At 53.0% G+C, this 25337-nt stretch overlaps 2 protein-coding genes and 1 long non-coding RNA gene across 4 annotated transcripts in view; 1 reads left to right on the top strand and 2 right to left on the bottom strand.

The window, feature by feature from the left end:
• The window catches only part of LOC109382375 (uncharacterized), a 5418-nt gene extending 922 nt beyond the window's left edge, over positions 1-4496 (bottom strand). Inside the window, exon 1 of the long non-coding RNA XR_002123921.1 lies at positions 3998-4496. This is a non-coding gene — a long non-coding RNA (uncharacterized LOC109382375). The remainder of the gene's footprint in view (positions 1-3997) is intronic.
• A 181-nt stretch (positions 4497-4677) lies between these two features.
• Positions 4678-21784, top strand: CHERP (calcium homeostasis endoplasmic reticulum protein). Of its 2 annotated transcripts, none has more exons than XM_019641993.1 (17): positions 4678-4776; positions 5086-5259; positions 7072-7256; positions 8443-8580; positions 8847-8998; positions 10645-10756; positions 10850-10939; positions 12148-12403; positions 13209-13384; positions 14785-15220; positions 16548-16786; positions 17709-17842; positions 18637-18723; positions 19135-19278; positions 19367-19483; positions 19965-20059; positions 20343-21784. In XM_019641993.1, exons 1-17 carry the CDS (start codon positions 4752-4754, stop codon positions 20534-20536), a joined length of 2754 nt encoding a protein of 917 aa, XP_019497538.1. In that variant the 5' UTR covers positions 4678-4751; the 3' UTR covers positions 20537-21784. The 2 variants fall into 2 exon arrangements, with proteins under 2 accessions (XP_019497538.1, XP_019497537.1); XM_019641992.1 differs by having other exon boundaries at positions 10612-10756.
• A 98-nt stretch (positions 21785-21882) lies between these two features.
• The window catches only part of CUNH19orf44 (chromosome unknown C19orf44 homolog), a 17993-nt gene continuing 14538 nt past the window's right edge, over positions 21883-25337 (bottom strand). The window contains exons 6-7 of the mRNA XM_019641994.1: positions 23706-23872; positions 21883-22373 (exon numbers count right to left, since the gene is read on the bottom strand). Coding sequence (XP_019497539.1) covers positions 22302-22373; positions 23706-23872 — 239 coding nt within the window. The 3' untranslated portion in view covers positions 21883-22301. The remainder of the gene's footprint in view (positions 22374-23705; positions 23873-25337) is intronic.

The raw sequence follows: 25337 nt of genomic DNA, 5'->3' as shown, positions 1-25337 counted from the left end.
TGATCTGCCTCGCCAGAGAAGAGCGCAATGATAGTGCCAACTTGGGCCAGTGAAGCAATGTCCTCCACAACTAGACTGAAGAACAAAAGGACAGCAACTTCTCTGTTCCCCTTCCCCCAATTCCCCAGCGCTGTTCCCATCCCCCAATTCCCCAATAAAAAAAAATATTAAAAAAAAAATGCTAAGGAAAGTACATGGTGGTTAATGGGCATATGGGAATGTTTTGACTTGCATTTACAATTCACAGGGTGTTTTTTGCACATTTTGTATTATGTCTCCTTTAATCATCAGAACCCAAGTGGACAAGATTAGCCCCATTTTACAGAGGGAAATGGAAACAGGAAGTCGGCCTGGCCCATGAAGCAGGCAGGGAGCACAGTCTGACTCCAAGCCCAGGGCCCTCTGGCCAGCAGAGCAGCCACAATAGTGCAGTTTTATTTTGCTTCCCCTGTCATGTACCCCTAAGAGGAGTTTGTGCAATCAAAGGTGTATCCTTTCATTTCTGCTGCCTGGCCACACTACTACAGTAAGACCCTGAGGGAGCCCACGTGTCTGGATGACCCAAGTGGCTTTGCAGCCTGCTGCTGTAGTTCCAAAGGCCTTGAGTGGCTCTGACCTGGGATGGAATCGTCACCTTGTCAGGGCCAGGTTTAGGGCTGACCCCATTGTTCAGACACCAGTCTGAACTCCTACTTAGGAATGTCCTCTCCCAGACTGGAATACTCCTATTTGTCTCAGGGCAACTCTGGTGTGACCAGAGGTTTGGTTGGTGACATCATCAGACCCAAGAAATGCTCCGTGCTCCAGCATGAGGACAGGACCATCTATTCCCACATTCCTCCCACTGTGGCTTCAGCTAGTTGACCACACAGGGTTCAGTTACTGTGGAAGATGAGGTGACAGTCAAACCAAGTTCTGGCTTTTTTGAGACTATAGGTCTGGATGGGCCTAGATTTCCTCAGTCCCTACTTTTTATTGTCCATATATTTTTTAAGTTTGCAAAAAACTGTTAAAGCTAAACTGTCAAAAGAAAGATCTATGTATAGAGGGAACAATTTCCAAAATATATCGATATATAAATGTTTGTGAATAGTTTATCTCTGAAAAGATATATAAACTGAACAGAGCAGTTGCATTTGGGGAGTATGTATACACATTTTTTTAAACTGGCATATAGTTTTGTAATCTGCTTTAAAAATATATGCCAGAATCATTTCCCCATGTTATTATTCTCCCTTGATTTTATGTCTGTGTACATGGTATTGTAATGGTCCATTACATGGATGTGCTACAATGAACCGACCCATGTTGCTGCATGTTTAAATACCATTTTATGGGACGTTTGCAGTGCACAATGTAGCACACACTTCTGACTTGAGATATAGTCTTCAGGGCACAACTGCAGGATCAAAGCAGGTATGCATGTGGTTTTAAACTTCTATTTTGCTTCTTAGGTGGGTTCCTTCAGCAAATTAATCTCATCCAGGGGTGTGCAGTTTACTTGTTTACTTAAGTCTTTTTTTTTTTTTTAAGATTTTTATTGGGGAATTGGGGGATGGGAACAGCGCTGGGGAATTGGGGGATGGGGAACAGACGAGTTGTTGTCCTTTTGTTCTTCGACCTAGTTGTGGAGGACGTTGCTTCACTGGCCCAAGTTGGCACCATCATTGCGCTCTTCCAGGGTGAGGCAGATCAGTCGCCGGCTTCTGGCTCACGGCGGCTGCTGGCCGCTCATGCTGGCTGCTGGCTACACACGGTAGCCTATGGCAACCCATTGCAGCAGGGGCTGCAGCCTACAGCTGTCGCTGGTGACTCATGGCAGCCCAGCTGCAGATTGAGCTGTTTAGCATCTTAGCTGTAGAGGGCAATGTCACTGGCCCTCATATGTGGGATCCGAACCGGGGCCCTCTGGCGTCCCAAGCCAGCTCTTAACCAACGTGCCACTCGGCTGGCCCTGTTTACTTAAGTCTTGTTTCCAGGTCCTTGGAGACCCATCTCTGTAACAGCGTTTACTTCTAGCAACTTGACGGCTTTCTTTTGACCAGTGGATTCTGATTGGCACACTGAAATGAGCCTGAGTGAGGCCCTGTGATGCTTGAATTTTCAGTCTCAGATAAACGCACTATAAAATGAACATGTGAAAGCAGTGGTCATGGGTCTACAATCTTTAGGGGGGCAGTTGAGCAACATAAGTATTAAATGTGCACACTCTTCGATCCAGCACAAGATCTACATATACTAAGATACTTAATAGTGGTCAAAAAATGGAACCAGACCAAGAGACTCCACAGTGTCTGGCTTCAATAAAGTACAGTAAATCTACACCATAGAGTCATGCAGTCATTAAAAAGAATATAAATATATTAACCTGTTTTGGTCAGATTCTGTTAGACTGATAAATGCTTGGTATCTTCCAACTCACAAAAATGCATATATGTCTGATACTGTGCTATATCTCTTAAGTCCATCCATGGCAGATCAAAAGTTAAAGACTTCTTGATATAGATCTTAACTGGGATGGAAAAACGCCCCCACTTTCGAGATTACTGAGCAACCTACTAAATAAAACAATCCCATAATGTGCCCTCTGCCTGGAGTGTTCACATGGATAGCTCCTGACTGGGATCTCAATGCAAACCTCACCTCCTCCTCTTTCCAGGTAACCCTATTGGTGTAGGCGCCACCCTCTTCCCTTATCAAGGTCTCAGCACTCTGTTTTCCTTAATAACACCTTTGTCATATGTTTACTGATTTATGGATCTCTTCCCACCTCATAAGCTGGGTTCATGACAGCAGAGCTCCACCCAGAAGCCACATCCAGCCCCATTTTTGTGAACCAGATACATTTGCAATCAACTGATGGCAAGAAAGGCTAACTTGGAACCCTCCCCAAAGCATTCTTCTTCTCATTAGACCTGTATTTTAAAAACTACTCAATGATTACAGTTTGATTTCCACCAATAAAAAATGTTATGGACATTTTTCTCTTGGGTTATGTAGGTACCTACACAATATCCTTGATTTTGCCTCTTTGCCCACAGAACCTAAAATATTTGCTATCTGGCCCTTAATAGGTTTGCCAACCCCTGGCCTAGAACAATATCTGGCATACAGCAGGCAATCTCTAAGAGTCAGAAGGAGAAATTTTGTAACAGTAAAAAGGAAGTTTATCTAAAATACATGTACATCAATTTACATTAAAAAAATTGAGAGGTATGGCCAAGCAAGTGTCAACCATGGCACCCTTAAGAGGGTCAGGTTACAGGGGACATCCAGTCTGTATTTCTCTATCATCTGCTCCTTCTTGTTATCTTTCCCCACAATTAGCATGCATTAACTTCATGTTCTTGTAGATGAAAAAAGGGCCACATAGTAAACCTGACAAGCTCAGGGGAGGCTTACATGGAAAGTCTTCCGAACTCAGAGACCGAAAGTAACCACATAGGGTGGTCTGAACATAAAAATTCCTCACTAAAAGTGGGTCTGGTGGATAGTCCCGTCCTACGCCTGTAGCTTCCTTGACGAAGGTCAATCTTTACCTTAAGTGAGCCTGTCTATTGTCTTTTTTGCATCTAAGATAACATACCTTTGAAATGCCAGTGATCTTTTCCAGATCCTTCAGGGAACAACCACACCACAGCAAGAGACCACAGAACCCCTCATTGTTATTTTGTTCCTGGCTTACCATCTTTATGTGCTGTAAATGTTAAGTATTAACTGTCCTGTACTCACCAATGTAAATGTGTTTCTCTATTTTGCCTTTTTAATTCAACCCCAAAGCTTTCTCCCATTTTGCTTTCTCCCCTTAACCTACCACCAATGGATTTCATGTAACCCTCCTTATGTCTCCTTTGATTCTAAAGTATAAAATGAGGTGCAAAACTGCCATTGTCCAGAGCATTTTCTCAATCCTTTGAGAGGCTTTGCTTCCTGGCAATTGTTTACAGGTTGGCTCAAACAAACTCAAAAATTACCTACAGGTTTGGAAGTTTCTTACATTGACACTCCTTTTGGAAGTAACGTCATTGATTGCCCCTTTCGGTAAGTTGCGCGATCTAGCAGGCCTGGCACGAAAGGTTGTGGGCGCTCCTTCCAAGCAGCTTGGATGGCAGGAAAGCTATGCAAGCCCCAAAGGGGCACAGCCTGAGGTTGGCAGGAGTGGGTGATACTGGCCCCGAAGTCTTCCTTACCAAAACGTTGGGTTGAGCTAAAGAAACCAAGCGGGAGGATCTTTTTACTCCCACTAAGCCGAATTCCATCCTCGCCATGCTGGGAGTCTCCCAGACGCGCCTCACCTGGCAGTCTCCTCACTGTAGCCCCCCGAGGAGGAAACACAGGCCCCAACCTGGGTAAGAACTCCCTAGGGTCCTGGCCCCGTGGAGAATGTAGCCCGCCAGGCCCGTGGTCTGCAACGTGAGTCTACGAGGAGCCCTGGTCGCGGATAACGGCAGTCCACGCAATTCGAGCCGTTCAGGGGCGGCGCGCGACAAGGGCCCACTCAGCGCATGCGCGAAAAACTCCTGCGTGTGCGCATGCGAGCCCCTCCCGCGCGCTCGGCCTCGCGCGGCTTCTTCCCGCCCGCCTCCTACCCTCATTTCCGGGGTTTCCGGGCGACGGCCGTAAGTGGCGGGCGGAAGTAGCCCGTGAGGCCCGCCGTAAACGGCTCCCTCACGCCACTTCCGGCCGGCTTCCGCAGACGGCGCTGGTGGGGTATCGTGAGGCGCCGGAGGTCGTTCCCGGCGGCCGGAGCCATGGAGATGCCGCTGCCGCCTGATGGTGAGGCCTAACCCGGGTTTAGGGACGGTTTCTCTCTCCCCGAAACCCCCTTTTGGCCCACCCCGCCTCCAAGGGTCTTCAGGCCTAGGAGGGGGCGGGGCTCGGCCTCCCGGGTTCGCCTGCGGCCTCCCCCGCGGGTCCCCGTATTCCCGGCGCGTTTATGGCCCCTATCGGGACCCGTACAAGGGCGGCCTCTGCGGGTCCCACCGCTAGGGACCCCGGCCTGGCAGACGGGGTCTGGGGCGCCAGGGCCCACGAATTTGGGCCGTCCTCGCTGACGCTCCGCGTGGCCTTTTCTCCGTTCTCCAGACCAGGAGCTTCGAAATGTCATCGACAAGCTGGCCCAGTTCGTGGCCCGCAACGGGCCCGAGTTTGAGAAGATGACAATGGAGAAGCAAAAGGACAACCCGAAATTCTCGTTTCTGTTTGGAGGTGAATTCTACAGTTATTACAAGTGCAAGCTGGCGCTGGAACAGCAGCAGCGTGAGTCCTCTGCCACAAACCACTTTTTAGGTCGCATACTCTTTCTCTGAGGCAGCTGGGAATTCATGATCTTTTCTGCTGCTCCCGGGGCCCTGCAGCAAGCATTTGCTAGGTCCCACTGTAATGGAGAAAGAGGTTATCGATCCCCCTCCTGGGCTGGGGATCAGGGATTCCTCTATTGTTTTGCAGATGTGATGACTGAGGTCAGCTGAAATAGAGAGACTGCTTCAGTGTTTTCCAGGGAGGAAGTGATAGAGGCTGGACTGGGTGGGACCCTCTGGGCAGGCACCTGTCCAGTCCCTTTGTGGGCTCTCCATGGGATCAGCAAGGATTTTGCGTATTTCAACTGCCTGCAGTTCAGATCAAAAAGAATTGCCCCTCTAGGTTTTAGTTCTTGGCAGATGTTTGTCGATGTTCACTGAGCTGGGCATCAGGATTTGGGCTCTGCCCTCAAAAGGGTTCAAGATGTGGTTAGGAATCCCAGCTGACCTTTAGATAATAGATAAATAACCACCAGGTGGTAAGGTCCCTGAGGGCAGGACCCACATCTGTCTTGCTTAGAATTCTAGCTTCTAAATGTATTGTTAATGAGTAGGGGATTGCCAAGTTGATGGGCATTGAAAGGTGAATGCTTCCTGAACTTCCGGCTCCCTGAAGCTTCCAGACCTTGTTTTGGGTCATTGTGTCTTAATGTGTAGTACATAGCAGATGTTCAATAAAAAGTTTGTAAGAAACAGCAAAGGTGCAGTTGCTTGAACAAGCCTGGTATGTTTAGGTATCCATGAGAGAAGCCATGAGAGGCCCAGCATGGCTGGAGCATATAACGTGTGTAGAGGAGGGAAGGGTTTAATCTGGAGTGGAAATGCCAGGGGAAATGTTTGGGTTTTCTTCCTAGATCCAGGGATTCTTGTGCCTATTTAGATTTGAGATGGGGGTGGAGAGATCAGTTGCCTGAAATTACAGGCAAAATATTATATGTGCTTATGTGTCTCTGGAGCCATGATTCCTTGGCCCTAGCACTCCAAGTTTAAAACTCCTGCTACAGGCAATGTAAAGCCAACCATAGAGAGTCTGAAACAAGGGACAGATGAGTCAGGTTCATATAGCCAGTGTGGCCAGGCTGGAGGGAACAGGAGTGGAGGCTGGGACCAGTGAGGCCCATGGGAGAATGAAAGGGGCATTTGACTGTAAGGTCTGAATTAGGTCAGTGGGTTGAGTCTGCAGGAGTGGGCCATGGGGTTAAGGGGCCGAATCCATAAACTCAGGCACCGGGTGGATATTGATGGCATAACCAGGCAGGGAAGGACAGTGCTTTGGTTGGAGTGACCATGAGGCAAGAGCTGCCTCCCTTGCGAGGGGAGCCCACTCACCCTTCCGACCCTGCAGGGTCAGAAATCCAAGGGGGCCATAACCAGGAAAGGATAGTGTGCTTCTAGCCGGGGAAGATTGGGGTTTGTGAAGTGCTTTCTGCAAGTAACAATATCTAGCTGGGAGTAAATGTGTCAGCCAGATGGAAACAGCGGAGAGAAAAGTGTTCAGGCCAAGGAAACAGCCTTAGATAGATATGGGGAAGGGAGCTGGGGCTGGACCCTGAGAGGTTGGGGGAATGGGGTCAGGGCGGGAGGGCCAGCCTGAGAGTAAAGGGAGCCAGGCAGACTCCGGTGGGGGTGGCTGCAGCATAGCGCTGAGATCCTTTGGTGGATGGTGAGTGTAGGAAGGGGAGCCCTGTGGCCTAGAGCTGCCTAAGAGGCTGAGGGGACACCTAGGCCCCGGCCACCTTATCACGGTACCCCCTTTTCTCCTCTCTGCCAGTCATCTGCAAGCAGCAGGCACCAGAGCTGGAGCCAGCCGCTGCCCTGCCACCCCTGCCACAGCCCCCACTGGCCCCTGCTGCGCCCATCCCGCCAACCCAGGGAGCCCCATCCATGGACGAGCTCATCCAGCAGAGCCAGTGGAACCTGCAGCAGCAGGAACAGCACCTACTGGCCCTCAGACAGGTACAGGGCCTGCTCCTCTTCCTTCCCAACCCACCGGCCTTGAGACAGGTGCCCTGAGTAGGCCCAGGGCCCTTCTCCCTCCCTCTTGTCCTAAGGTGGGTACCTGGAGCTCACCTCTGTGCCTGAGGTTTTACATCCGCACATTGGGACTCACAGGGCTGCCCACGGCTCAGTGCATGTCAGCCACTATCATCCCACTGCTGCCACTGCCTGTGGCATGTCTAGCCCAACCCCTGACACTGGACAGAGGTTGCTTCTCATTCCATTGAAATTATAACACAAGCTCTTAGCTGGGGTGGGCGCCTACAAGTGGGGCTGCATGTTAGAAATTGTGTAACAGAGAATGCCAGGTGGTCTTTGGTGCCATTGGCACCGACTACTGCCAGCCAGGTCACCCCAAGCTGTTGTGGGGAAGGACCCTTCTATCCTGATCCATCACAGTCTGATACTTTGGCCAAATACAAGAGGATGAATCGCCAGGAAAATGAGATGAATAAAGAATAAGACATCTGAAACACCAACCCGTTTTATTACTAGATTAAGACATAAGATATTGTCATATTGCTGACAACAAAACATGCTAAATCACTCACCCTGTTTCTGGACGGAGCTCATCATAGGCTGGGTAGTCTGGCCTCAGCCAGCCTGAGCCGACCACCTGTCCCTACAGCAGTGCTGGATCTCAGCCATCTCTGTTTGCTAATCTAATGAGCGAGACCCTGGGATCCTGTTTTAATTTTTGATTTCTTGGTTGTAGTGAGGTTGTTCCCCTTTTCCTGACTAGTGACCATTTATATGTCCTCTTCATACTGTTTCTTGACATTGTTGCTCACTTTTCTTTGTGTGTTGAATTTGTTTGCAGTTTTTATTCTTCTGGGTTTTTTTTGTTTGGGTTTTTTTTTGAAATCTTGTAAGAGTTTATTTGAGCCAAACTGACGACAATTGCCGGGAAGCAAAAATCTCAACGGATTGAGAAAATGCTCCCACTCTGGGTCTTAATCTTTCTGTGTCACGGGTGGGGGCATCATCTCTCCCTGTGTCTTGTCTTGCTCTGTTCTCTGCCTGCCATGGCCATGGCTGCCCCAGATTCATGGCTGCGGTTCTCGGGCTCTGGGTGTGAGGGACGGGCCTCCTGATGCTGGGGGCAGGCACTGATGGGCAGTCTTGGTCCCACCTGGCCTCCCAGGAGCAGGTGACAGCTGCCGTGGCCCACGCAGTGGAACAACAGATGCAGAAGCTCCTGGAGGAGACCCAGCTGGACATGAACGAGTTTGACAACCTGCTACAGCCCATCATTGACACATGTACCAAAGATGCCATCTCGGTGAGGGCAGGTGGGATTGGGTGGGCGAGGTGCACCCAGAACCTGGTGCTCCTGACAGGTGGGAGCCTGCTGCAGCCTGTCTGGGCTGGGGCTGCTCGAGGGGCGCCCCACCTTCCCTTGCCCTTCCCTCTTGAGCACCTCTGAGAAGGAGAGAGAAGGCAGGCAGAGGCTGCAGCAAGTGGCCAGCCCTTGGACACCACTCCCTCAGCTGTACCCTGACCTCCCTGGACACCAGCCCCACTCACCTGTTGCCCTGGCTGTTACAGGCTGGGAAGAATTGGATGTTTAGCAACGCCAAGTCCCCACCACACTGCGAGCTGATGGCAGGCCACCTCCGGAACCGCATCACAGCTGACGGTGCGCACTTCGAGCTTCGGCTGCACCTCATCTACCTGATTAACGACGTGCTGCACCACTGGTGAGGGCTTCTCAGGTCCTGCCCTCCTTCCCATTCCTTCCCGTCCTCAACTGCTACACTATGCTCAGTACCTTGGCCCGTCCTGGGATGGGGTCACTTGTCCAAAGATCCTGAGGGAGGGTTGATCTGAGTCACAAGCCCTCCATTGGGAGGACACCCCCCTCACACACACACACCACTTTCCCATTCCTCCACCCTTTCTCTGATCCCTGACCTCACCTGGGGCCACCATTCCTTTGCTCCTTGCTCTGCTCTCCTGGGGTAGCTGCTCATGTCTTTTAGTGTTTCTCTGTTAGCTGCCAGCTCCCCCTTACTGATACACATACACGTTCCCAATCACCTCACTGCCTTGCTTTAGGGTCCCTCCAGTGTTTCCTTTTTGACCCTCTTGTCCTGTCCCACCGAGACCAGCCTCCCACTCTCTCTGCCCTCTCCAGGCTAGGCCGGTCTTTCCTTCTGCATGACTTCTTTGGTGCCTTATGAGAAAGGTTAACCTAAAGAACCAGATGCCTAGGCCAAGGCAGGCCCAGGGAGGAGACAGGCAAAGCACGCGCAGTGCTAGTGAGGCTGATGTGTGGCTGCCATGTTTAGCTTTGAGCTTGACTAGCTGAAGGACAGCACCCGTGAGGGCAGCAGAAACTGACCTGCCCCCATCAGTCCTTCGCCTTGCCCCATCTTTCACTCGTGTATCCCAGGTCCCTGCCCTCCTGACCCCGGGCCACACTCAGCCACTCCCTGCATCATCGCTCTCTTATTTCTCTGCTGTTGGCAAATAAGCAGCCTCTTGGAACCTTCTCTGCCCTCCTGCTTCACCTGCCGCTCTGCTGACTCCAGGGCAGCTCTGCAGAGACAGCCCTGTCCTGCCAGTCCTCCAGCCACCTGCCCTGTCCTGCCTGGACTGTTCTCCTTCCCCTGGCCTGTTTCCTGGCCATGCGCACTCGCTCCTGTCCCTGAGCTCCCTCTGGTGAGCTTGGTGCTGAGAGGGCTTCTAGCCACTTGCCTTCTCTCCCATGGCCTTCCCCAGGAGGCAACCATCCAGACTCTGCCACTGCCACACGGGGGGCCCCGTGCCATCTCAGTGCACAGCCACAAGGGCCTCCATACCCCTTTATGCTCAGAGTGCCACTGGGAGGACAATGGGTGGGGGTAGACTGCCTTGCCCTGCCAGCCTCAGGTCCCCAATGCCAGGCACACTCAACACACTCCCTCTGCCTCCTGCAACTTGGGGCCCAAGCACAAGCTTTTTTGTGTGCAGAGGGTGACAATGCTGAGCAAGGTCACATGGACAAGGCCCTGAGCCCACAATAGCCCTGGCCTGTCCTTTGTGGACAGTAGGGCTCACAGGCCCCGTGTCTGCCATCCTCACACCCCAGGAGGGAAGGATTATAGGACAAGGAGACCAGGGTTACAGGCCTTGCTCAAGGTCCCCAGCCTGTGTTCTTTCCCTCCTCCCACTGCTGCCTGTCTGTCACTCGGGCCCAAGTGCCAGCACAGGTCTCATGGGGAGTCTAGGCCTAGTCCCAGCCGGGTTGGGGGCCCATTCCCTGAGAAGGCAGAGGGTGCTGTGGCTGGAGCCGCGATGGTAACGGGCGCGTGGCTGGGTCCCGCCCCAGGGCCCTGACGCGTGGAAGGTCTCTCCCTCACAGCCAGCGCAAGCAGGCCAGGGAGCTGCTGGCCGCCCTACAGAAGGTTGTGGTGCCCATCTACTGCACCAGCTTCTTGGCCGTGGAGGAGGACAAGCAGCAAAAGATCGCCCGGGTAAGTGGTGCTGTTGAGAGGGGGCGAGGGAAGTGGGCGGGGGCTGGGGGTTGCTGTTTCCCCCTGACACGGCCTTGTCCTCCCCATGTCCAGCTCCTGCAGCTGTGGGAGAAGAATGGCTACTTCGATGACTCCATCATCCAGCAGTTGCAGAGCCCAGCCCTGGGGCTCGGCCAGTACCATGTAAGTGCCACCACCTCCCACGCAGCTCCCCAGCACCAGGGCAGACACCACCTCAGCAGTTCCCAGAAGTCAGGGGGCCCACCTTCACCTCCTGGGTTGGAGCAGCTGGTGGGGTGGTAATGTCAGAGCCCAGGTGGCATTTTCTCAGCTGGGCTTCCAGGTGTGCCTCTGGGATACTAGCAAGTGTTGGAGGCCGGGGTCTGAGCAGCAGCCTCAGGGGCCTCGTCCCATGCATGCACAGTGAGGGGTGAGCTCTCCCAAGTGAGACTTTTTTCTTGGTGCATTTGTGACCTGGTGCCCAATTTAAGCCCTGCTCTAGGGGTGTCATTGGCCTGTTTGCTATGGTCTTCCAGGCACACATTCACATGATGGGAGCGTGAGGGGATCCCAATGTCATCTAGGCTGCTGTGGCCGTCACCTTGTGCAGTCAGTGCTCCCCATGTGCACGTCTGCCTTTGCTCTGAGGGGGTGTCTGCCCAGAGGACAGGGCCACAGGGAAGGGAGGGTCTCCTTGGTCCCCTCTGCTGTGGCACCAGCATCACTGCCCCATGCACAGCTGTTGGAAAGGCACAGCTCACACCTCTTCTCAGGCTGGAAGGCCTGGCTGAGTATCAGGCACTGTGTGTAGGCTGCTTCCCTCAGCAATAGTCCTAAGTGCCGTCCTTCCCACAGGGGACAGGAACATGCTCAGAAACAACAAGGAAAGTGCATTGCATACTTTTTCTAAATTTTACTCCTTTTTTTACATTATTTCACTAACTCCTCTCCGAAATCCTCAGAGGTCAGTCCTAATGTTGTCCCATTTTCTAGATGAGAAAATTGAGGCTCAGGGAGGTGGTGACTTGCTCAAAGCCAGGCAGCAAGTAAGCACAGCCCATGAGCATGTCCCAGAATGTTCATCAACGATGTGTTTAAAGTCTAAGTGGCTACCCAGGGCACGGCTGTCATTGCCTGATTCCATTATCAGAGAATTCTAAACTACCGCACGCCTCCAAAAGTCTTTCGCTAGGTTCACTTGCTCTGGTTGTCAAGACGAAGTTGATTATTTTACATGATAGTCGCCTGCCTGCCAGCTTCAGAACCCTGGGCCTCGGCCTCAGCAGCACCCAAACTTCCTGGTGCTTTCCCAGCATTTGTCCCAATGCTACTCCAGAAGGGGTGGGCCCCGAGGTGGTCAAGCTGATACCTGCTGCCTTTCTCTCTGGCAGGCGACCCTCATCAATGAGTACTCCTCAGTGGTCCAGCCAGTGCAACTGGCCTTCCAGCAGCAGATCCAGACCCTCAAGACGCAGCACGAGGAGTTCGTCAACAGCCTGGCCCAGCAGCAGCAACAGCAGCAGCAGCAACAGCAGCAGCAGATCCAGATGCCACAAATGGAAGCTGAAGTCAAGGCCACACCGCCGCCGCCTGCCCCGCCACCGGCCCCCACGCCCACCCCGGCCATCCCGCCAACCACCCAACCTGGTACGTGGCCCCTCGGCACCCGCCCTTGGGGAGAAGCCCCAGAAAGCAGCCTCTTCCCGAGAAGGGCTCTGAGTCCATAGTCCAAGGCCAGATTCTATTCGGTTTAAAGCACCAGACCGGGGGATTTCACAGCAAAATGTAATGAAACCCTTACAACTCAGACAGTTTTCCTGTACAAACCGCCTCAGGGAACAGGGAGAGGGGAAAGCTGCCCAAATCATTTTTCGAGACCAGGATAACTTTCACGTCAGACGAGCAAGGGTTAAAAATATAATTAGGGAAAGATTTTTAAAAATTATCCAGTGTTATTTCTGAACAAAGACGCAGAAATACTAAAGAAAATCTTAACAAATGAAATCCAGCCAAGTATTTTAAAAATATATCATGACCAAAACAGGCATATCCCAGGAATATATATGGTTCAACACTAAAAAAATCTAATAAAGTAACACTAAAAAAATCTAATAAAATAAGATCAGATTAGAAGAAGTGACCTTGCAACTAGATGTAGAAAAGGTATTTAAAGAAATTGAGCAATAATAAAGATTCCTCAGCAAACTAAAATCAACATGGCAGAAGATAAGATACTTATTGTAAAGCTTTCAGAGAAGAAGTGTGTGTCCTGTGCGAGGGCAGCCTCCCCTCTTCCCGCTGTCTTCCCAACAGCGATCAGTGGGGTCATGAAGCAAGGATTTATTGGGAAATAAAGCTCAGCCTGGGCTGCCCGGGTGTTTGCTGAAGACCGTTTTGGGTGGTGCCTCCTGCTGCCAGGGTCTCTGCTAATAGCCCTTTTGCTTGGCTCCAGATGACAACAAGCCTCCCATCCAAATGCCTGGCTCCTCCGAGTACGATGCCTCAGGAGGGGTCCAAGACCCTGCTGCTGCTGGCCCCCGTGGCCCCGGGCCCCACGACCAGATCCCACCTAACAAGCCCCCATGGTTTGACCAGCCTCACCCCGTTGCTCCTTGGGGCCAACAGCAGGTATTTCTTACAGGGGCAGGTGGAGCATGCTTGGGCCTAATGGGATGGGAGGCAAGTGGGCGGCAGCCTCAGCGGGTTAGGGAGCTTTTAGCAGCTTGCTGGGAGAGTTGAGGCTCTGCAGCGGGGTCAGGTCTTGGGGAGAGGGTGTTAGCCTCATCTTCCCAAGGTGCAGGGATTGGGTAGAGCAAAAAAGTCAGGCCTTTACTTCCTTTCCTGGCACTTTTATCGCCATTTTCCTGTGAGTACTAGGAAATTCTACACGATTAAGTATAGCAGAGCGTTCCCTTTCCTTCTCTTTTTTGACTGGTTCGACTAGCAAAGTATCAATACCTTGTCACCCTGAAACACGGTGCTTTCATAAGGAAGGGTGAGGTCAGAAATGTCAGGTGGGCAGCATTTTCTGGGGCTGAGACACTGGTCACTTACTCCCATTTCCTTGGCGTCAGAAACTTTTAGGCCAGAGCAGGGGTCATCTCATCCAGCATAGCATGACTGGAAGGCTCACAACAACGGGGCCCCCTCACCAAGGGTCTGCCCTGGGTTGGCAATCCACAGCTGGAAGCTGTGGCCTGCCGATGGACTTGGCCTGGTTGGCCCATGTTGTATCTTAACACAGTTTGACATAGTTGCCATATTTAAGACCTGGTTTCCTGGCTTCTCTTGAAAGACCTGACAGTGTGGTGGCCTGGACCCGCCTCTTGATGGTAGCAGTCAGCAGAGCTAGCCATGACCCTAGAGATGGGAATCTCTGGTCTGCCTTATCTGGGCACATTCCTGCCCGGCCTTGAGTTTTGGTTGCAGTCTTAGCTTTAAGTCTTCAAAGCAGCAGCTGGGTGAGACGGGAGCTTAAATTGTCTTTAGCCTACAAAAAAACACATTTCCTGGGATGGGACCAGGAGCAGACCCTGAGACAGGATTTGAGGGCAAGTAGTTTATGTGGGAGATGACCCAGGAAACAGCACAGGGGAGGGGAGAAGTGACGGAAAGGGCATCACCAGGGTGCGTGGCTACCATGGGCCCCTGGGGCTCAGCCACTCTGCACACTCCAGAAGTGGTAGGGGAGGCACCTCTGCACCATCCACCAAGGGGAGATGGGGCAAGGAGTGTTCAGATCCCCAGCTTGTGGGGCCCGTGTGCTGACCCAGAGGAAGCCCTCAGCCAAGATGCAGGTGTGGCAGTTGGGAGTCGGGTCATCTGCACAGGTGTGAGGGGCCGCGGGTGGGGTGGGCACCACAGCATCCACTGCACACGTCAGTGTAAATGAGGTACCATGGCCTGCCTGCCCAGGGTAGCGCCCAGTGGATCGTCACCCTGCAGCACTGGGCAGTGCAGAGGCCAGATGTCTGCAGGGTGCTGGGTGGGCCTCATGAGTGGCTCATGTCTGCTGTTTGTTTTTGCAGCCTCCGGACCAGCCCCCCTACCCACACCACCAAGGCGGACCTCCTCACTGCCCACCCTGGAACAACAGCCACGAGGGCATGTGGGGAGAGCAGCGCGGGGACCCTGGCTGGAATGGCCAGCGCGATGCACCCTGGAACAGTCAGCCCGACCCCAACTGGAACAGCCAGTTCGAAGGCCCCTGGAATAGCCAGCACGAGCAGCCGCCCTGGGGTGGTGGCCAGCGCGAGCCGCCCTTCCGCATGCAGCGGCCACCGCACTTCCGAGGGCCCTTCCCGCCCCACCAGCAGCACCCGCAGTTCAACCAGCCGCCGCACCCCCACAACTTCAACCGCTTCCCGCCCCGCTTCATGCAGGATGACTTTCCCCCAAGGCACCCCTTCGAGCGGCCACCCTATCCTCACCGCTTTGACTACCCCCAGGGGGACTTCCCTGCTGGTGAGTATGTGGTGGCCTTGGAGGGGATGGTCAGCAGCCCAATACATAACAGCCCTCTCCTGCCCCTGGTTCCCGGAGAAGTCTAGGTCGCCCACCTGGAGGAGGCACCTGACAGATCCTTGGCTTTGCTGGCGGTCCTTGGTATGCACCTGATATGCTCTGAGTCTAGGTCACAGGCAGAGTCATGGAATGATGGAAAAACCCAGCCGGGGTCCTCAGGAAGGTGGGGAGACAGGCAAACAGGCTGGTGACTCAGGTGTCAGCACCAGCCATGCACCAGGCTGTAGAGGTGTGACACCCTGGCCCCTTGTCCCACACACCCAGGAATAGGGCAGTGTCTGTCCTACAGGTAAGGGAATACAGGCTCCAAAAGGAGAAGTGACCCCCAAGTGCCCAGAGTGGCTGGCAGTCAGCAGGCACTGAGTCCAGAGCCCGCTCCGCCGTCATGGGGGTTCCCTGTTCCTTGGTTTGCACTTTCCATCAACTTCTCTACTTTATTATCTTTTTCAAACAATCTTTAGTTTTTTTTATTTTCTCTGTTCAAAAAAAATTTCATTCCTACACTATTACTGCTTCTACCTTTATTTTTAAATCCACCCTTGGCTATAAACTCAGCCCAGAGACCATTTAGCACATTTACTGCTTATGTTAGTGTCCTGGGGTGGCTGTGACAGAGTCCCACAGACTGGGTGGCTCCAATAACAGACATTTATTGTCTCCCAGTGTGGAGGCTGGAAATCTGAGGTCAAGGTGTTGGCAGGGTTAATTTCTTCTGAGGCCTCTCCCTGGTTTGTAGACGGCTGCCGTCTCCCGGTGTCCTCACATGGTCTTCCGTCTGTGTGTCTGTGTCTTGATCTTTTCTTGTAAGTCATATTGGATCAGGACCCACCCATATGCGCTCACTCTAAGTTAATCGCCTCTCTAAAGGCCCCATCTCCAAATACAGTGACATTCTGAGGTCGGGGGCTGGGTCAGGACTGGGGGTGAATGTGTGGGGGTCAACAGTTCAGCCCAGAACATTGCTGCCTGGGGGTTCTCTGATTTCCCTGTGGTTCCTTCTTTCACCCACGAGGTCTGTCAGGTGCAGGACAGGCCCCTCTAGGCCTCAGCTCCTCCCCCTTCACTGTATCACCTGAGCAGTGCGTGAAGCAGGGGGAGAGAAGCTGCCAAGGGGGGGGTGGGTGCCCAGGAGGTGGGTTTTGATGTCCTTGCCCCTCTCTGAGGACCACTCTGCTGGCACTTGTCACCTTGGAAAGCAGGCCTGACCCCTTGAGGCTGCCGTGCTCACGACTTCCCTGCAGGCCTGAGACAAGTTCTTGTTTTGCAGAAATGGGACCCCCTCACCACCACCCTGGCCACCGCATGCCACATCCTGGGATCAATGAGCACCCGCCCTGGGGGGGCCCTCAGCACCCTGACTTTGGCCCTCCTCCCCATGGCTTCAATGGGCAGCCCCCCCACATGCGGCGACAGGGCCCTCCCCACATCAACCATGATGACCCCAGTTTGGTCCCCAACGTACCCTACTTTGATCTCCCTGCTGGGCTGATGGCCCCCCTCGTGAAGGTAAGGTGTTCAGTGAGCTTGGGTATGCCTTTGTTTCCATGTGAAAAGTTCACAGCTGCAACCCATTTCCCACAGGCTATAAAACGCTGCTTCCTCGGGCCCCTTCCCTTCTCATTTCCTATCCCCGGTGAACTTGACCCAGGTAGTCAGTGAGAATGTGCCTGAGCTAGCGTCCCTCCCTCAGACACATGCTTACGCTCCTGAAGCGGCAACAAGTGAGGCCAGTGTCCCATCCACCCCTCCCTCCTGGTGCTGCGAGTTTGGTGCTACTTGGGGCAGGCTGGTGCTGGGCATGAGGCACGGTTCTTCTCAGTACCAGACCTTGGAAGCTCCCTTGTCCTGGGGCTGATGGCAGAGGAAAGGGACAGCCTCTGAGTTGTGCCTGTGGGAACATGGGGATCTGCAGGCGCAGGAAGAAGGGCATGTGAGGGGCAGGGTGAGCAAGGAGTCAGGTGAGCTGGGGCTCCAGGGACCGTGCTGGTCACTGCCCCTGCCCATGCCCTCTGAGTCACCACAGACTGGAAGTGATGAGATGGGTCTGCTAGGGTGGCAGGGAGAGCTGGCGGCAGAGGGCTGGCAGCATGAGCTGGTTCCTGGGAGGGGGTTCCTGGGTTGGGCTAAGGTTGCTATGACTGGGAGGGCCCGCAGGGGAGATAGCACAGCCCCAAGTAGGATTCAGGGGCTCAGGGCGGCTTTTGCAGACAGGTCATTTAGGATCCAAAGGAGCCCTCAACCACCTCATTTAGGATGTGGCTGGAGCCCTACAAGATGGTGGGCCTTCCAGGAAGGGCTGGGTGAGCACTCCGGTGCCCAGGGCAACCCGAACACCAAACCAGGGAGGGCCCTGTCTCTTGCCCCGCAGCACCCTGGGTGGGCCTCACAGACCCCAGCAAGGTGTAGTAACAACTGTTCTCCACTGCAGCTGGAAGACCATGAGTACAAGCCTTTGGACCCTAAAGACATCCGCCTTCCGCCCCCCATGCCACCCAGCGAGAGGCTGCTGGCGGCCGTGGAGGCCTTTTACAGCCCTCCCTCCCATGACAGGCCCAGGAACAGGTAGGTACTGGGCTCAGGGAGACCTGGCAGTGGGGCCAGTGATGGCAGGGCAGTCTCTGTCCCCTTGAGCGCCTGGTCTTCCCGAGTTTGCTTCACGAGAAAGACTCTTCCTGCCAGCCGTACCTTCTGCCCATAGTGGTGTGAGGCCCAGGTGAGGAGTGTGGTGTCTCTAAGAGAACTCTCCAGTCCCAGTTAGAGGGTCCGTTTCTCCCCTGGCTGTGTGCGATGTGCGTCACACATAGTCGCCCTCAATTAAGGGCTTTACTAGTTAGGTCACATTAGAACAAGAACTTAGATGTGGCACATTTCAGAAGCTGCTGGCTGCCACCCACCCAGGCTTTGTCACGGGTCCTTCTCAGGATCCCCTCCCCCAACGGCCTCATCACCATCCCAGCTAAAATGGCCTCCTGTTGGGCGCAGGTGGGCCTGTCTGTGAGCCAGAGCTCCTGGTCCCCAGTTGCAGTGACCACAGGCCCTAAGACTATCCTTGTCTGTTTCTCAAAATGGCAGTGTGGAAAGGCCTGGGAGCCTGGTGGAGCCGGGCACACATCCCAACCTCACTGCCCAGCGAGTGGTCTGGCCTGTGTGCTTCCTCAAGTGAAAGGGTGGCCCTGTTGAAATGACCACCTGAGTGCTATCTGGTGGCCAGCACGCGACATCCTGAGTGAATGAGGAAGGGGAGGCTGCACGCCTCGGAAGGCTTGTTGGTGGCACTTAGCCCTGATAAGCTTTCCCCAGTGCCCTGTGGGAGGGAGGCTGATGTGGACATGTGGGGCTCGCTCCTGTCTTAACAGTGAAGGCTGGGAGCAGAACGGCCTGTATGAGTTCTTCCGAGCAAAAATGCGGGCACGACGGAGGAAAGGCCAGGAAAAGAGGAACAGGTGAGGACATCCCCACCATCTCGTGTGGAGTCACCATGCCTCCCTGGCCACATCTTGTCATGAATTGGCTTAGAGTGACCCAGACACATTGTCCTGTCATGCCCTAACACGTCACGTCATGCCCACGCACAGGCAGAGGAAGTCGGGTGTAGCCTCTGCCTGGGTCTTAGGTCTGGCCGCCTATGATAAAGGCGCCGGGAGCTGTTCCCACAAGCCTGAGTTTAAACTTAAAAACACCAGCACAAGAGAAGTTTGCTGCCATCTGTATTCACCGAGCTGTTTAGGCACAACACCCTACGCGTCTGTACCCTGTCATCCCTGAGGGCTCCCCGAAACCTGGAGTGGGGGTGGCGGGCTGGCCTGTGGGGAGTTGGGAGTTGCCAGCTCCAGCTCACCCGTCTCTTCCTGCAGTGGACCCTCACGGTCTCGGAGCAGATCCAAAAGCAGAGGGCGCTCCTCCTCGCGCTCCAACTCGAGGTCCTCCAAGTCGTCGGGCTCGTACTCCAGGTCGCGCTCCCGCTCCCGCTCCCGCTCGTACTCCCGCTCCCGCTCCAGGTAGGCAGGCACCGCCTCTCGGGGAGTCGGGCCTGAGGCCTCCAGCTGTCGGGCTGACCCGCGGGCTCTTCCCTGTCGACTCCTGCAGGAGCCGCAGCCGATCCTGCTCCTCAAGAAGCCGCTCCAGGTCCCGTTCCCGCTCCAGGTCCAAGTCGTACTCCCCAGGGAGGAGGCTTCGGTCGCGGTCCAGGAGCCCCACCCCGCCGTAAGATTTCTGTCTTAACTGTCCACTGACCCGCTGGTAGCACTGGAACCTCTGAGGCTATGCTGTGAATGTTGAAACGTTTCATTAGAAGACGTGCTGAGGTAGCCCGTGCTGGGTCGGCGCCTTAGGCATCCCGAGCACTAGCGCGGTGACAGTGGCACCGCCTTGCCTCACACCGTGGTCTTTTCTTTCTATGGCCACATTGTAAAGCCCGAGGCAGTGGCTGGGCTCTGTGTTTCTAACCATTTTAGGGGTTCAATATGATCTGTTCTTGCTGTGCAGTATTGGACGGGGGCCATCATCTTAGGGAGCCCCCTTATCTGGCTGGCAAAGAGGATGAAGAATGGTAGACACAAGTGTGTGTGTGTCCATCCTACACTGTGACGGTTCACATAAGCCGCCCGCTGTAATATTCTAAGAGCTTTCATTCTAATAAATGTACCAGCTCTTTTTTAAGAGACGTTACCTGTCTTAATTTTAGTTCCTCGGCTGGTCTGGGTTCTAATTCAGCACCTCCTATACCTGACTCCAGGCTTGGGGAAGAGAACAAAGGACATCAGATGCTGGTGAAAATGGGTAAGCTTCCAGGGAAATGAACGACCTGCTGTGGGCTCGCGGGTCGGGCTGATGCAGTCAGAGGAAGTTCCATCTCAGCATGGGATCTTCGCAAAAGGGCAAGCCTGCAGGGTTCTGCCGCGCATTCTGTCTTCCTTTTATCAGCCTCACGTTTATAAAACGCATGTCTGCACGTTACTCACTTACCTCCCCGTATGCTTTCCTGTTTAACTTTGTGTCAGGGTAAAGTTACCAGATTTCAGCTTTCGTGGGTTGTAACCACTCACCCCTCTTTCTTCCTAAGGCTGGAGTGGATCTGGCGGCCTCGGCGCAAAAGAACAAGGGATCCAGGACCCCATCAAGGGCGGGGACGTGCGGGATAAGTGGGACCAGTACAAGGGCGTGGGTGTGGCCCTGGACGACCCGTACGAGAACTACCGCAGGAACAAGAGCTACTCCTTCATCGCCCGCATGAAGGCCAGGGAAGAGTGCAAGTAGGTGCGGCGAGGAGCCATGCCAGCCGACGGCAGCTTGGCCGTCGGGACCTTCGTGGCCGTGGAAAAGGGTAGGGACAGCTTGATTCTCACACAGCCTCCATCTTTGGGGAGCAACAGAAGAGGAGGACAACCATAGCATGCCTAGTGACCAGTGCCATGCTCGACCACATGGGAGGCCCAGGCCCCACCTGCAAACCAGTTCTAACGTAGAAGCAAGATTGAGGAGACAAGACACCCTGAGCTCAACCCTTGGACAGTGAAGTGAGAAACATGAACCCCTCAACCCAGACAAGAATCCTCGATACCTGAAGGAACGGATGTTTCGCATCTCCCCAGTCAGACCTAAGCCTCTGCTTAAACCAGCAGGCGAATGTGGAGGCGGCCCTGGGTGAGCACGCCCACCGTCCAGACTAGGGGTGCAGCGGGCCAGCTCTACCTCCTGTACCCACCGGATGTGTCGTGACAGCTCAGGCCAGGCACCAGTACTGCTCACTCTTAACAAACAGAAAGACAAAACCTTGATTTGCAAAATTAAACAGGGTTTTCATTTTTACTCCAATTGGTTGAGTTTTTAAAAAACGAATATTGATCTAAGAAGAGCCCCAGTGAGAAAATTTCAAACTTGATTCCTCCAAGACGTACTGGCCCCTTAGTTCAATTATTTTAGTTAAGTTGAATTTTTTTTTTGAACGTTAGCCATTTACTATTATCTGCAGAAACAAAAGGATCTAAGGAGACGGATCTGAAGCATCTTCAGGTCACGGTGTGATGCCCCTGGGGGATCTGTACCCTGAGCATCTACTTGTGTTTTTCACTTAGAGGAACCCCAACACCAGCACTTGGTGTGCGACAGCCCATTTAGACCCACAGCCTGGGGAGCAGCCACCGGCCATGCCTCCTGCTCTGTCACTTCCTTTTCCTGTTCCCCCGCACCACCACCACAAGGGGTGAGGCCTGGAGTGCGCCACGGGGTGACCGTGCTGGGATCAGCCACACTTGGCATCCATGGGCAACAGGGTGCGGTGCCCTTTATTTGTACAGAAACATTTTTGAAAAATTCTTTTCGATAAGATTCAAAATCCTCTCCAACTTTTCAGCCTGGTGTGATAAAATATTTGATTTTGTTCTGGGTTTCCTGTAGCTGTGAATTGTTTAAACGCATCTGTTTCAGGATAAAGCATAAACATGTGCTGTTAACAATTTGTGGATTTTACTGTTTTGCCTTCAAATAAAGACTTTTTTTAAAGACTGTTTTCTCTGTGTGTTGACGTCAGAAACATGCTCAGGCTCAGTAGGGAGGTGTGTCTGAGTGCAGGCTCTGAGTTGGGTAAGATCAGAAGCTGCCTGGTGTCACACAGGAGTCCTCAGTATGGACCCCTGGCCCTGTGTCCTCGTTAGGGAACGGGGTGCTTCTCATACCCCCATCTACCTTGGCTCTTGGGGAAGCCAGAGCCTGGCTGGGTGGAGCTGCTCCGCAGGGCTCCTGACAAGCTGGCATCTTCTGTCCTGCCATGAGTGGTACTGGAGCGCCACCTGCATTCCGTTTCCACTGGTCTGTGGTTATTCTCAGGTGCCGGACACACCAAGGAATTGGGGGCTGGGAGAGATCAACTACTCAGAAAAGGTGGGAGCTGGATTCCACCCAGGTGAGTACTGGGTACCACCTGTCCCCCTCCCCACTGAATGTCCCCTGGCCACTAACGTGTCAGCCAGTACACTGGCCCAGCTCATTAGATGAGACCCATCAGTCTAGCCTCACCTGGCGCTCACAGCTCCTTGTTCACTTTTTCCAGAGCATCCTTCATGGTCAGCGGGGCGGGCCGGTGGTGCCTGATGTACTGTGGAGCAGAGGACAAACAGGGATGTGTCACCACTGCCGCCTCAGCCTACTGAGCTTTGGGTGCTAAAGGTGGTGCCTGTCCCCAGTGGCTCCTGGTCAGGCTAACAAAAAAATGACAGGATGCCATGTGACAATGCTGTGGAAATGAGACTTGAGCCCTGGCTGAGTCTGAAAGGGTGAGTGACCGCAATCGGGGAGGAGGGCCTGGGTGCCACTCAGGATGTGGATCCACAGCAGACACAAGGAGCCGTGGTGGGCTGGCTGTGGGCGGGCGACAGATCACCTCAGCCTGCGTCCAATTAACTGATAGGCGTCCAACAGAGAGCAAGTTAAAGGACCCCACAGGGTACAATCATCAAAGTCCAGAATGTGGAAGGCTGTCAGACAACCTGATTCCTGACAACAAATGAACTGCAAGAAAAGGAGATGGGAGTAAGTGAGACTGCCAATAGAACCTGGGTAGTCACAGCCTCAGGGGTCTGACACTGCTCAGGGCTGAACCACCACTCCAGATGAGGAGGCTAAAAAGAGCACCATAATCTCGATGTACAAACTGTCTGGATCCTGATGAGAAAATAGAAACAAAATGTCCCACTTTTATGAGACGAGTGGAAATCTGCATATTGGATTGGCCAACAATACAAAGGAAAGTTAATTGGGTTTGGTATGATAATGGTATTGTGATTATTTTTTAAATGTCCTTATTTTTTAGAAATATATACTGAAACATTGGTAGGTAAAAATCATGCAGAAAAGTTCATAAGAGTATTATGCTATTTCTATAGAGAAATACACATTATATAATACATATACCTATTGTGATACACTTTATATATTGTACATACACATAGTTCATATTTTACATAAGAAAAATCTAAAGTATATCAAGTTGGTAATAGTAATCTCTGAAACTATGGAGGACTTTATAAATAGTTATATTTCTGTAATAAAGTTTTTATAAAATAACATTTTGTGTAATCAGACAAAAATGAAATTTTTGGAGGGAAAAAAAGAGGGGTGTTGAAAGCTTCTGCCCATGAGACTGAGAAGAGTGACCCCAGCGGGGCAGTGCTGGGGAAGGGTCTATGGAGAGACAGCACCTCTCACCAAGCAGGTTGCCTTTGGACTGAGGTCACTCAGTGCCACACCAGCTTCACCGCAGGCCAGGCTGGCTGTCGGTGTCCCCATCTTCCAACTGGCTCCTTCCTCTAGGACAGAAGGCGACTGGGCCCTGGCGACCCTGCTGCCCTGGGCTGGGTGCTGTCCCCACAGTCAGAGGCCTGCCGACCCTCCCTCCCCTGGGAAGGGATAGCTGTGCTGCTGCGCTCACCTCTTTGGTTTCCTCCAAGGTGTGGTAGTGGTACGAGTCTTGGTCCAGGGACTGCAGAAGGGACCCGTGCAGGTGCCTGCTAGCCTCGATGAACTGCTGCGTCAGGCTCAGCTGCTGCTTCAGCATGTCATTGAGCGCTAACACGGCGGGGCTGTAAGCTGTCAGGGCTGCCCCAGGTACCGCTGCATCACTGGGCAGCCCCAGGCCCATCTCCCCCAAGCACCCTCACCCCGCCAGTACCCTCACCCCAACAGCGTCAGCTGCTTTGGGCCCACGGGCTCTGCAGCCCCTAACCCCTCGGCTATGTCGAGATACTTTCTAGAAGTGCTGCCACCTTGGGAAGGAGTGAAGGCCTCGCCTATTCCATGTCTATCTCCACTCTAGTAAATGAACTAAGTGCCTTCCATTGACTTGTGTGAACCTCAGAGCTGCATGTCTAGAATGCTTGCACCCAGGCAGAAATGGAAGTCTTCACCTCCACGTCCAACGCAAAGAAAGGTTAGTAAACTGACACCCAAATTGTGCAGCTGCACAGCGTGAATCTATTTAACACTGCTGAACTGTCCACTTAAAAATAGGGAACAGGGTGAATTTGATGTTATGTATTTTTAAACACAATTACAATAAAAATACAATTAAAATAAATTGTTTATATAAAAATACAATTAAAAATAAAAATTGCACAAGTGTTAAAAAATGATCATTGGGCCGGCCGAGTGGCCCGTTGGTTAAGAGCTGGCTTGGGACACCAGCTCTGAGCAGCAGGGCCCCGGTTCAGATCCCACATATGAGTGATGCTGCCCTCTACAGCTAAGATGGTGAACAACAGCTCATCATGGAGCTGGGCTGCCATGAGTCGCTGGCAACGACTAGGCTGCAATGGGGCTGGGCAGCAGTGGGCATGAGCTGCCGTGAGTTGCCGTGAGCCACCATGAACGGCCATCCAATGGCCGGCAAGCGACTGCCTCACCTGGGAAGAGCGCAATGATAATACCTACATGGGCCAGTGAAGCGAAATCCTCCACAACTAGGCTGAAGAACAAAAGGACAGCAACTTGTCTGTTCCCCTTCCCCTGATTCCCCAGCGCTGTTCTCCTCCCCCAATTCCCCAATTTAAATAAATAAATAAATAAAAAGATAATTAAAACTACATAGTGGGCCAGCTGAGTGGTGTGTTGGTTAAGAGTTGGTTTGGGATGCCAGCTCTGAGCAGCAGGGCCCAGGTCCAGATCTCACATGAAGGCCAGTGATGCTGCACCCTCTACAGCTAAGATGGTGATCAACAGCTCAACCTGGAGCTGGGCTGCCATGAGTCACCAGCGATGGCATAGGCTGCAGCCTGTGCTGGCTGGCAGCCAGCGTGAGCGGCCAGCAGCCGACGTGAGCAGCCGTCCAATGGCCAGTGAGTGACTGCCTCACCCGGGAAGAGTGCAATGATAATACCAACATGGGCCAGTGAAGCAACGTCCTCCACAGCTAGACTGAAGAACGAAAGGACAGCAACTTGTCTGTTCCCCTCCCCCAATTCCCCAATAAAATCTTAAAAAAAAACTACATAGTAACATGGAAAAGTCTTTGAGGTTAATGTTATGTCTTTAAAAGTCATGTTTTTTTAAAGATATAAACATTTGA

The sequence above is a fragment of the Hipposideros armiger genome, unplaced genomic scaffold (assembly GCF_001890085.2).
Source record: "Hipposideros armiger isolate ML-2016 unplaced genomic scaffold, ASM189008v1 scaffold_64, whole genome shotgun sequence".
NCBI lineage: Eukaryota > Metazoa > Chordata > Mammalia > Chiroptera > Hipposideridae > Hipposideros > Hipposideros armiger.
The sequence above is the reverse complement of the archived record's forward strand: the minus strand, read 5'-3'. Positions and strand labels throughout refer to the sequence as shown.

Bases quoted from the DNA above. Each gene is read 5' to 3' on its own strand.
- CHERP (XM_019641992.1), top strand. From the start codon at position 4,752: ATGGAGATGCCGCTGCCGCCTGATG. The intron at 10,940-12,147 runs GTAAGTGCCACC...TCTCTCTGGCAG, and splicing joins TGGGGCTCGGCCAGTACCAT to GCGACCCTCATCAATGAGTA. The intron at 20,060-20,342 runs GTAAGCTTCCAG...TTTCTTCCTAAG, and splicing joins TCAGATGCTGGTGAAAATGG to GCTGGAGTGGATCTGGCGGC.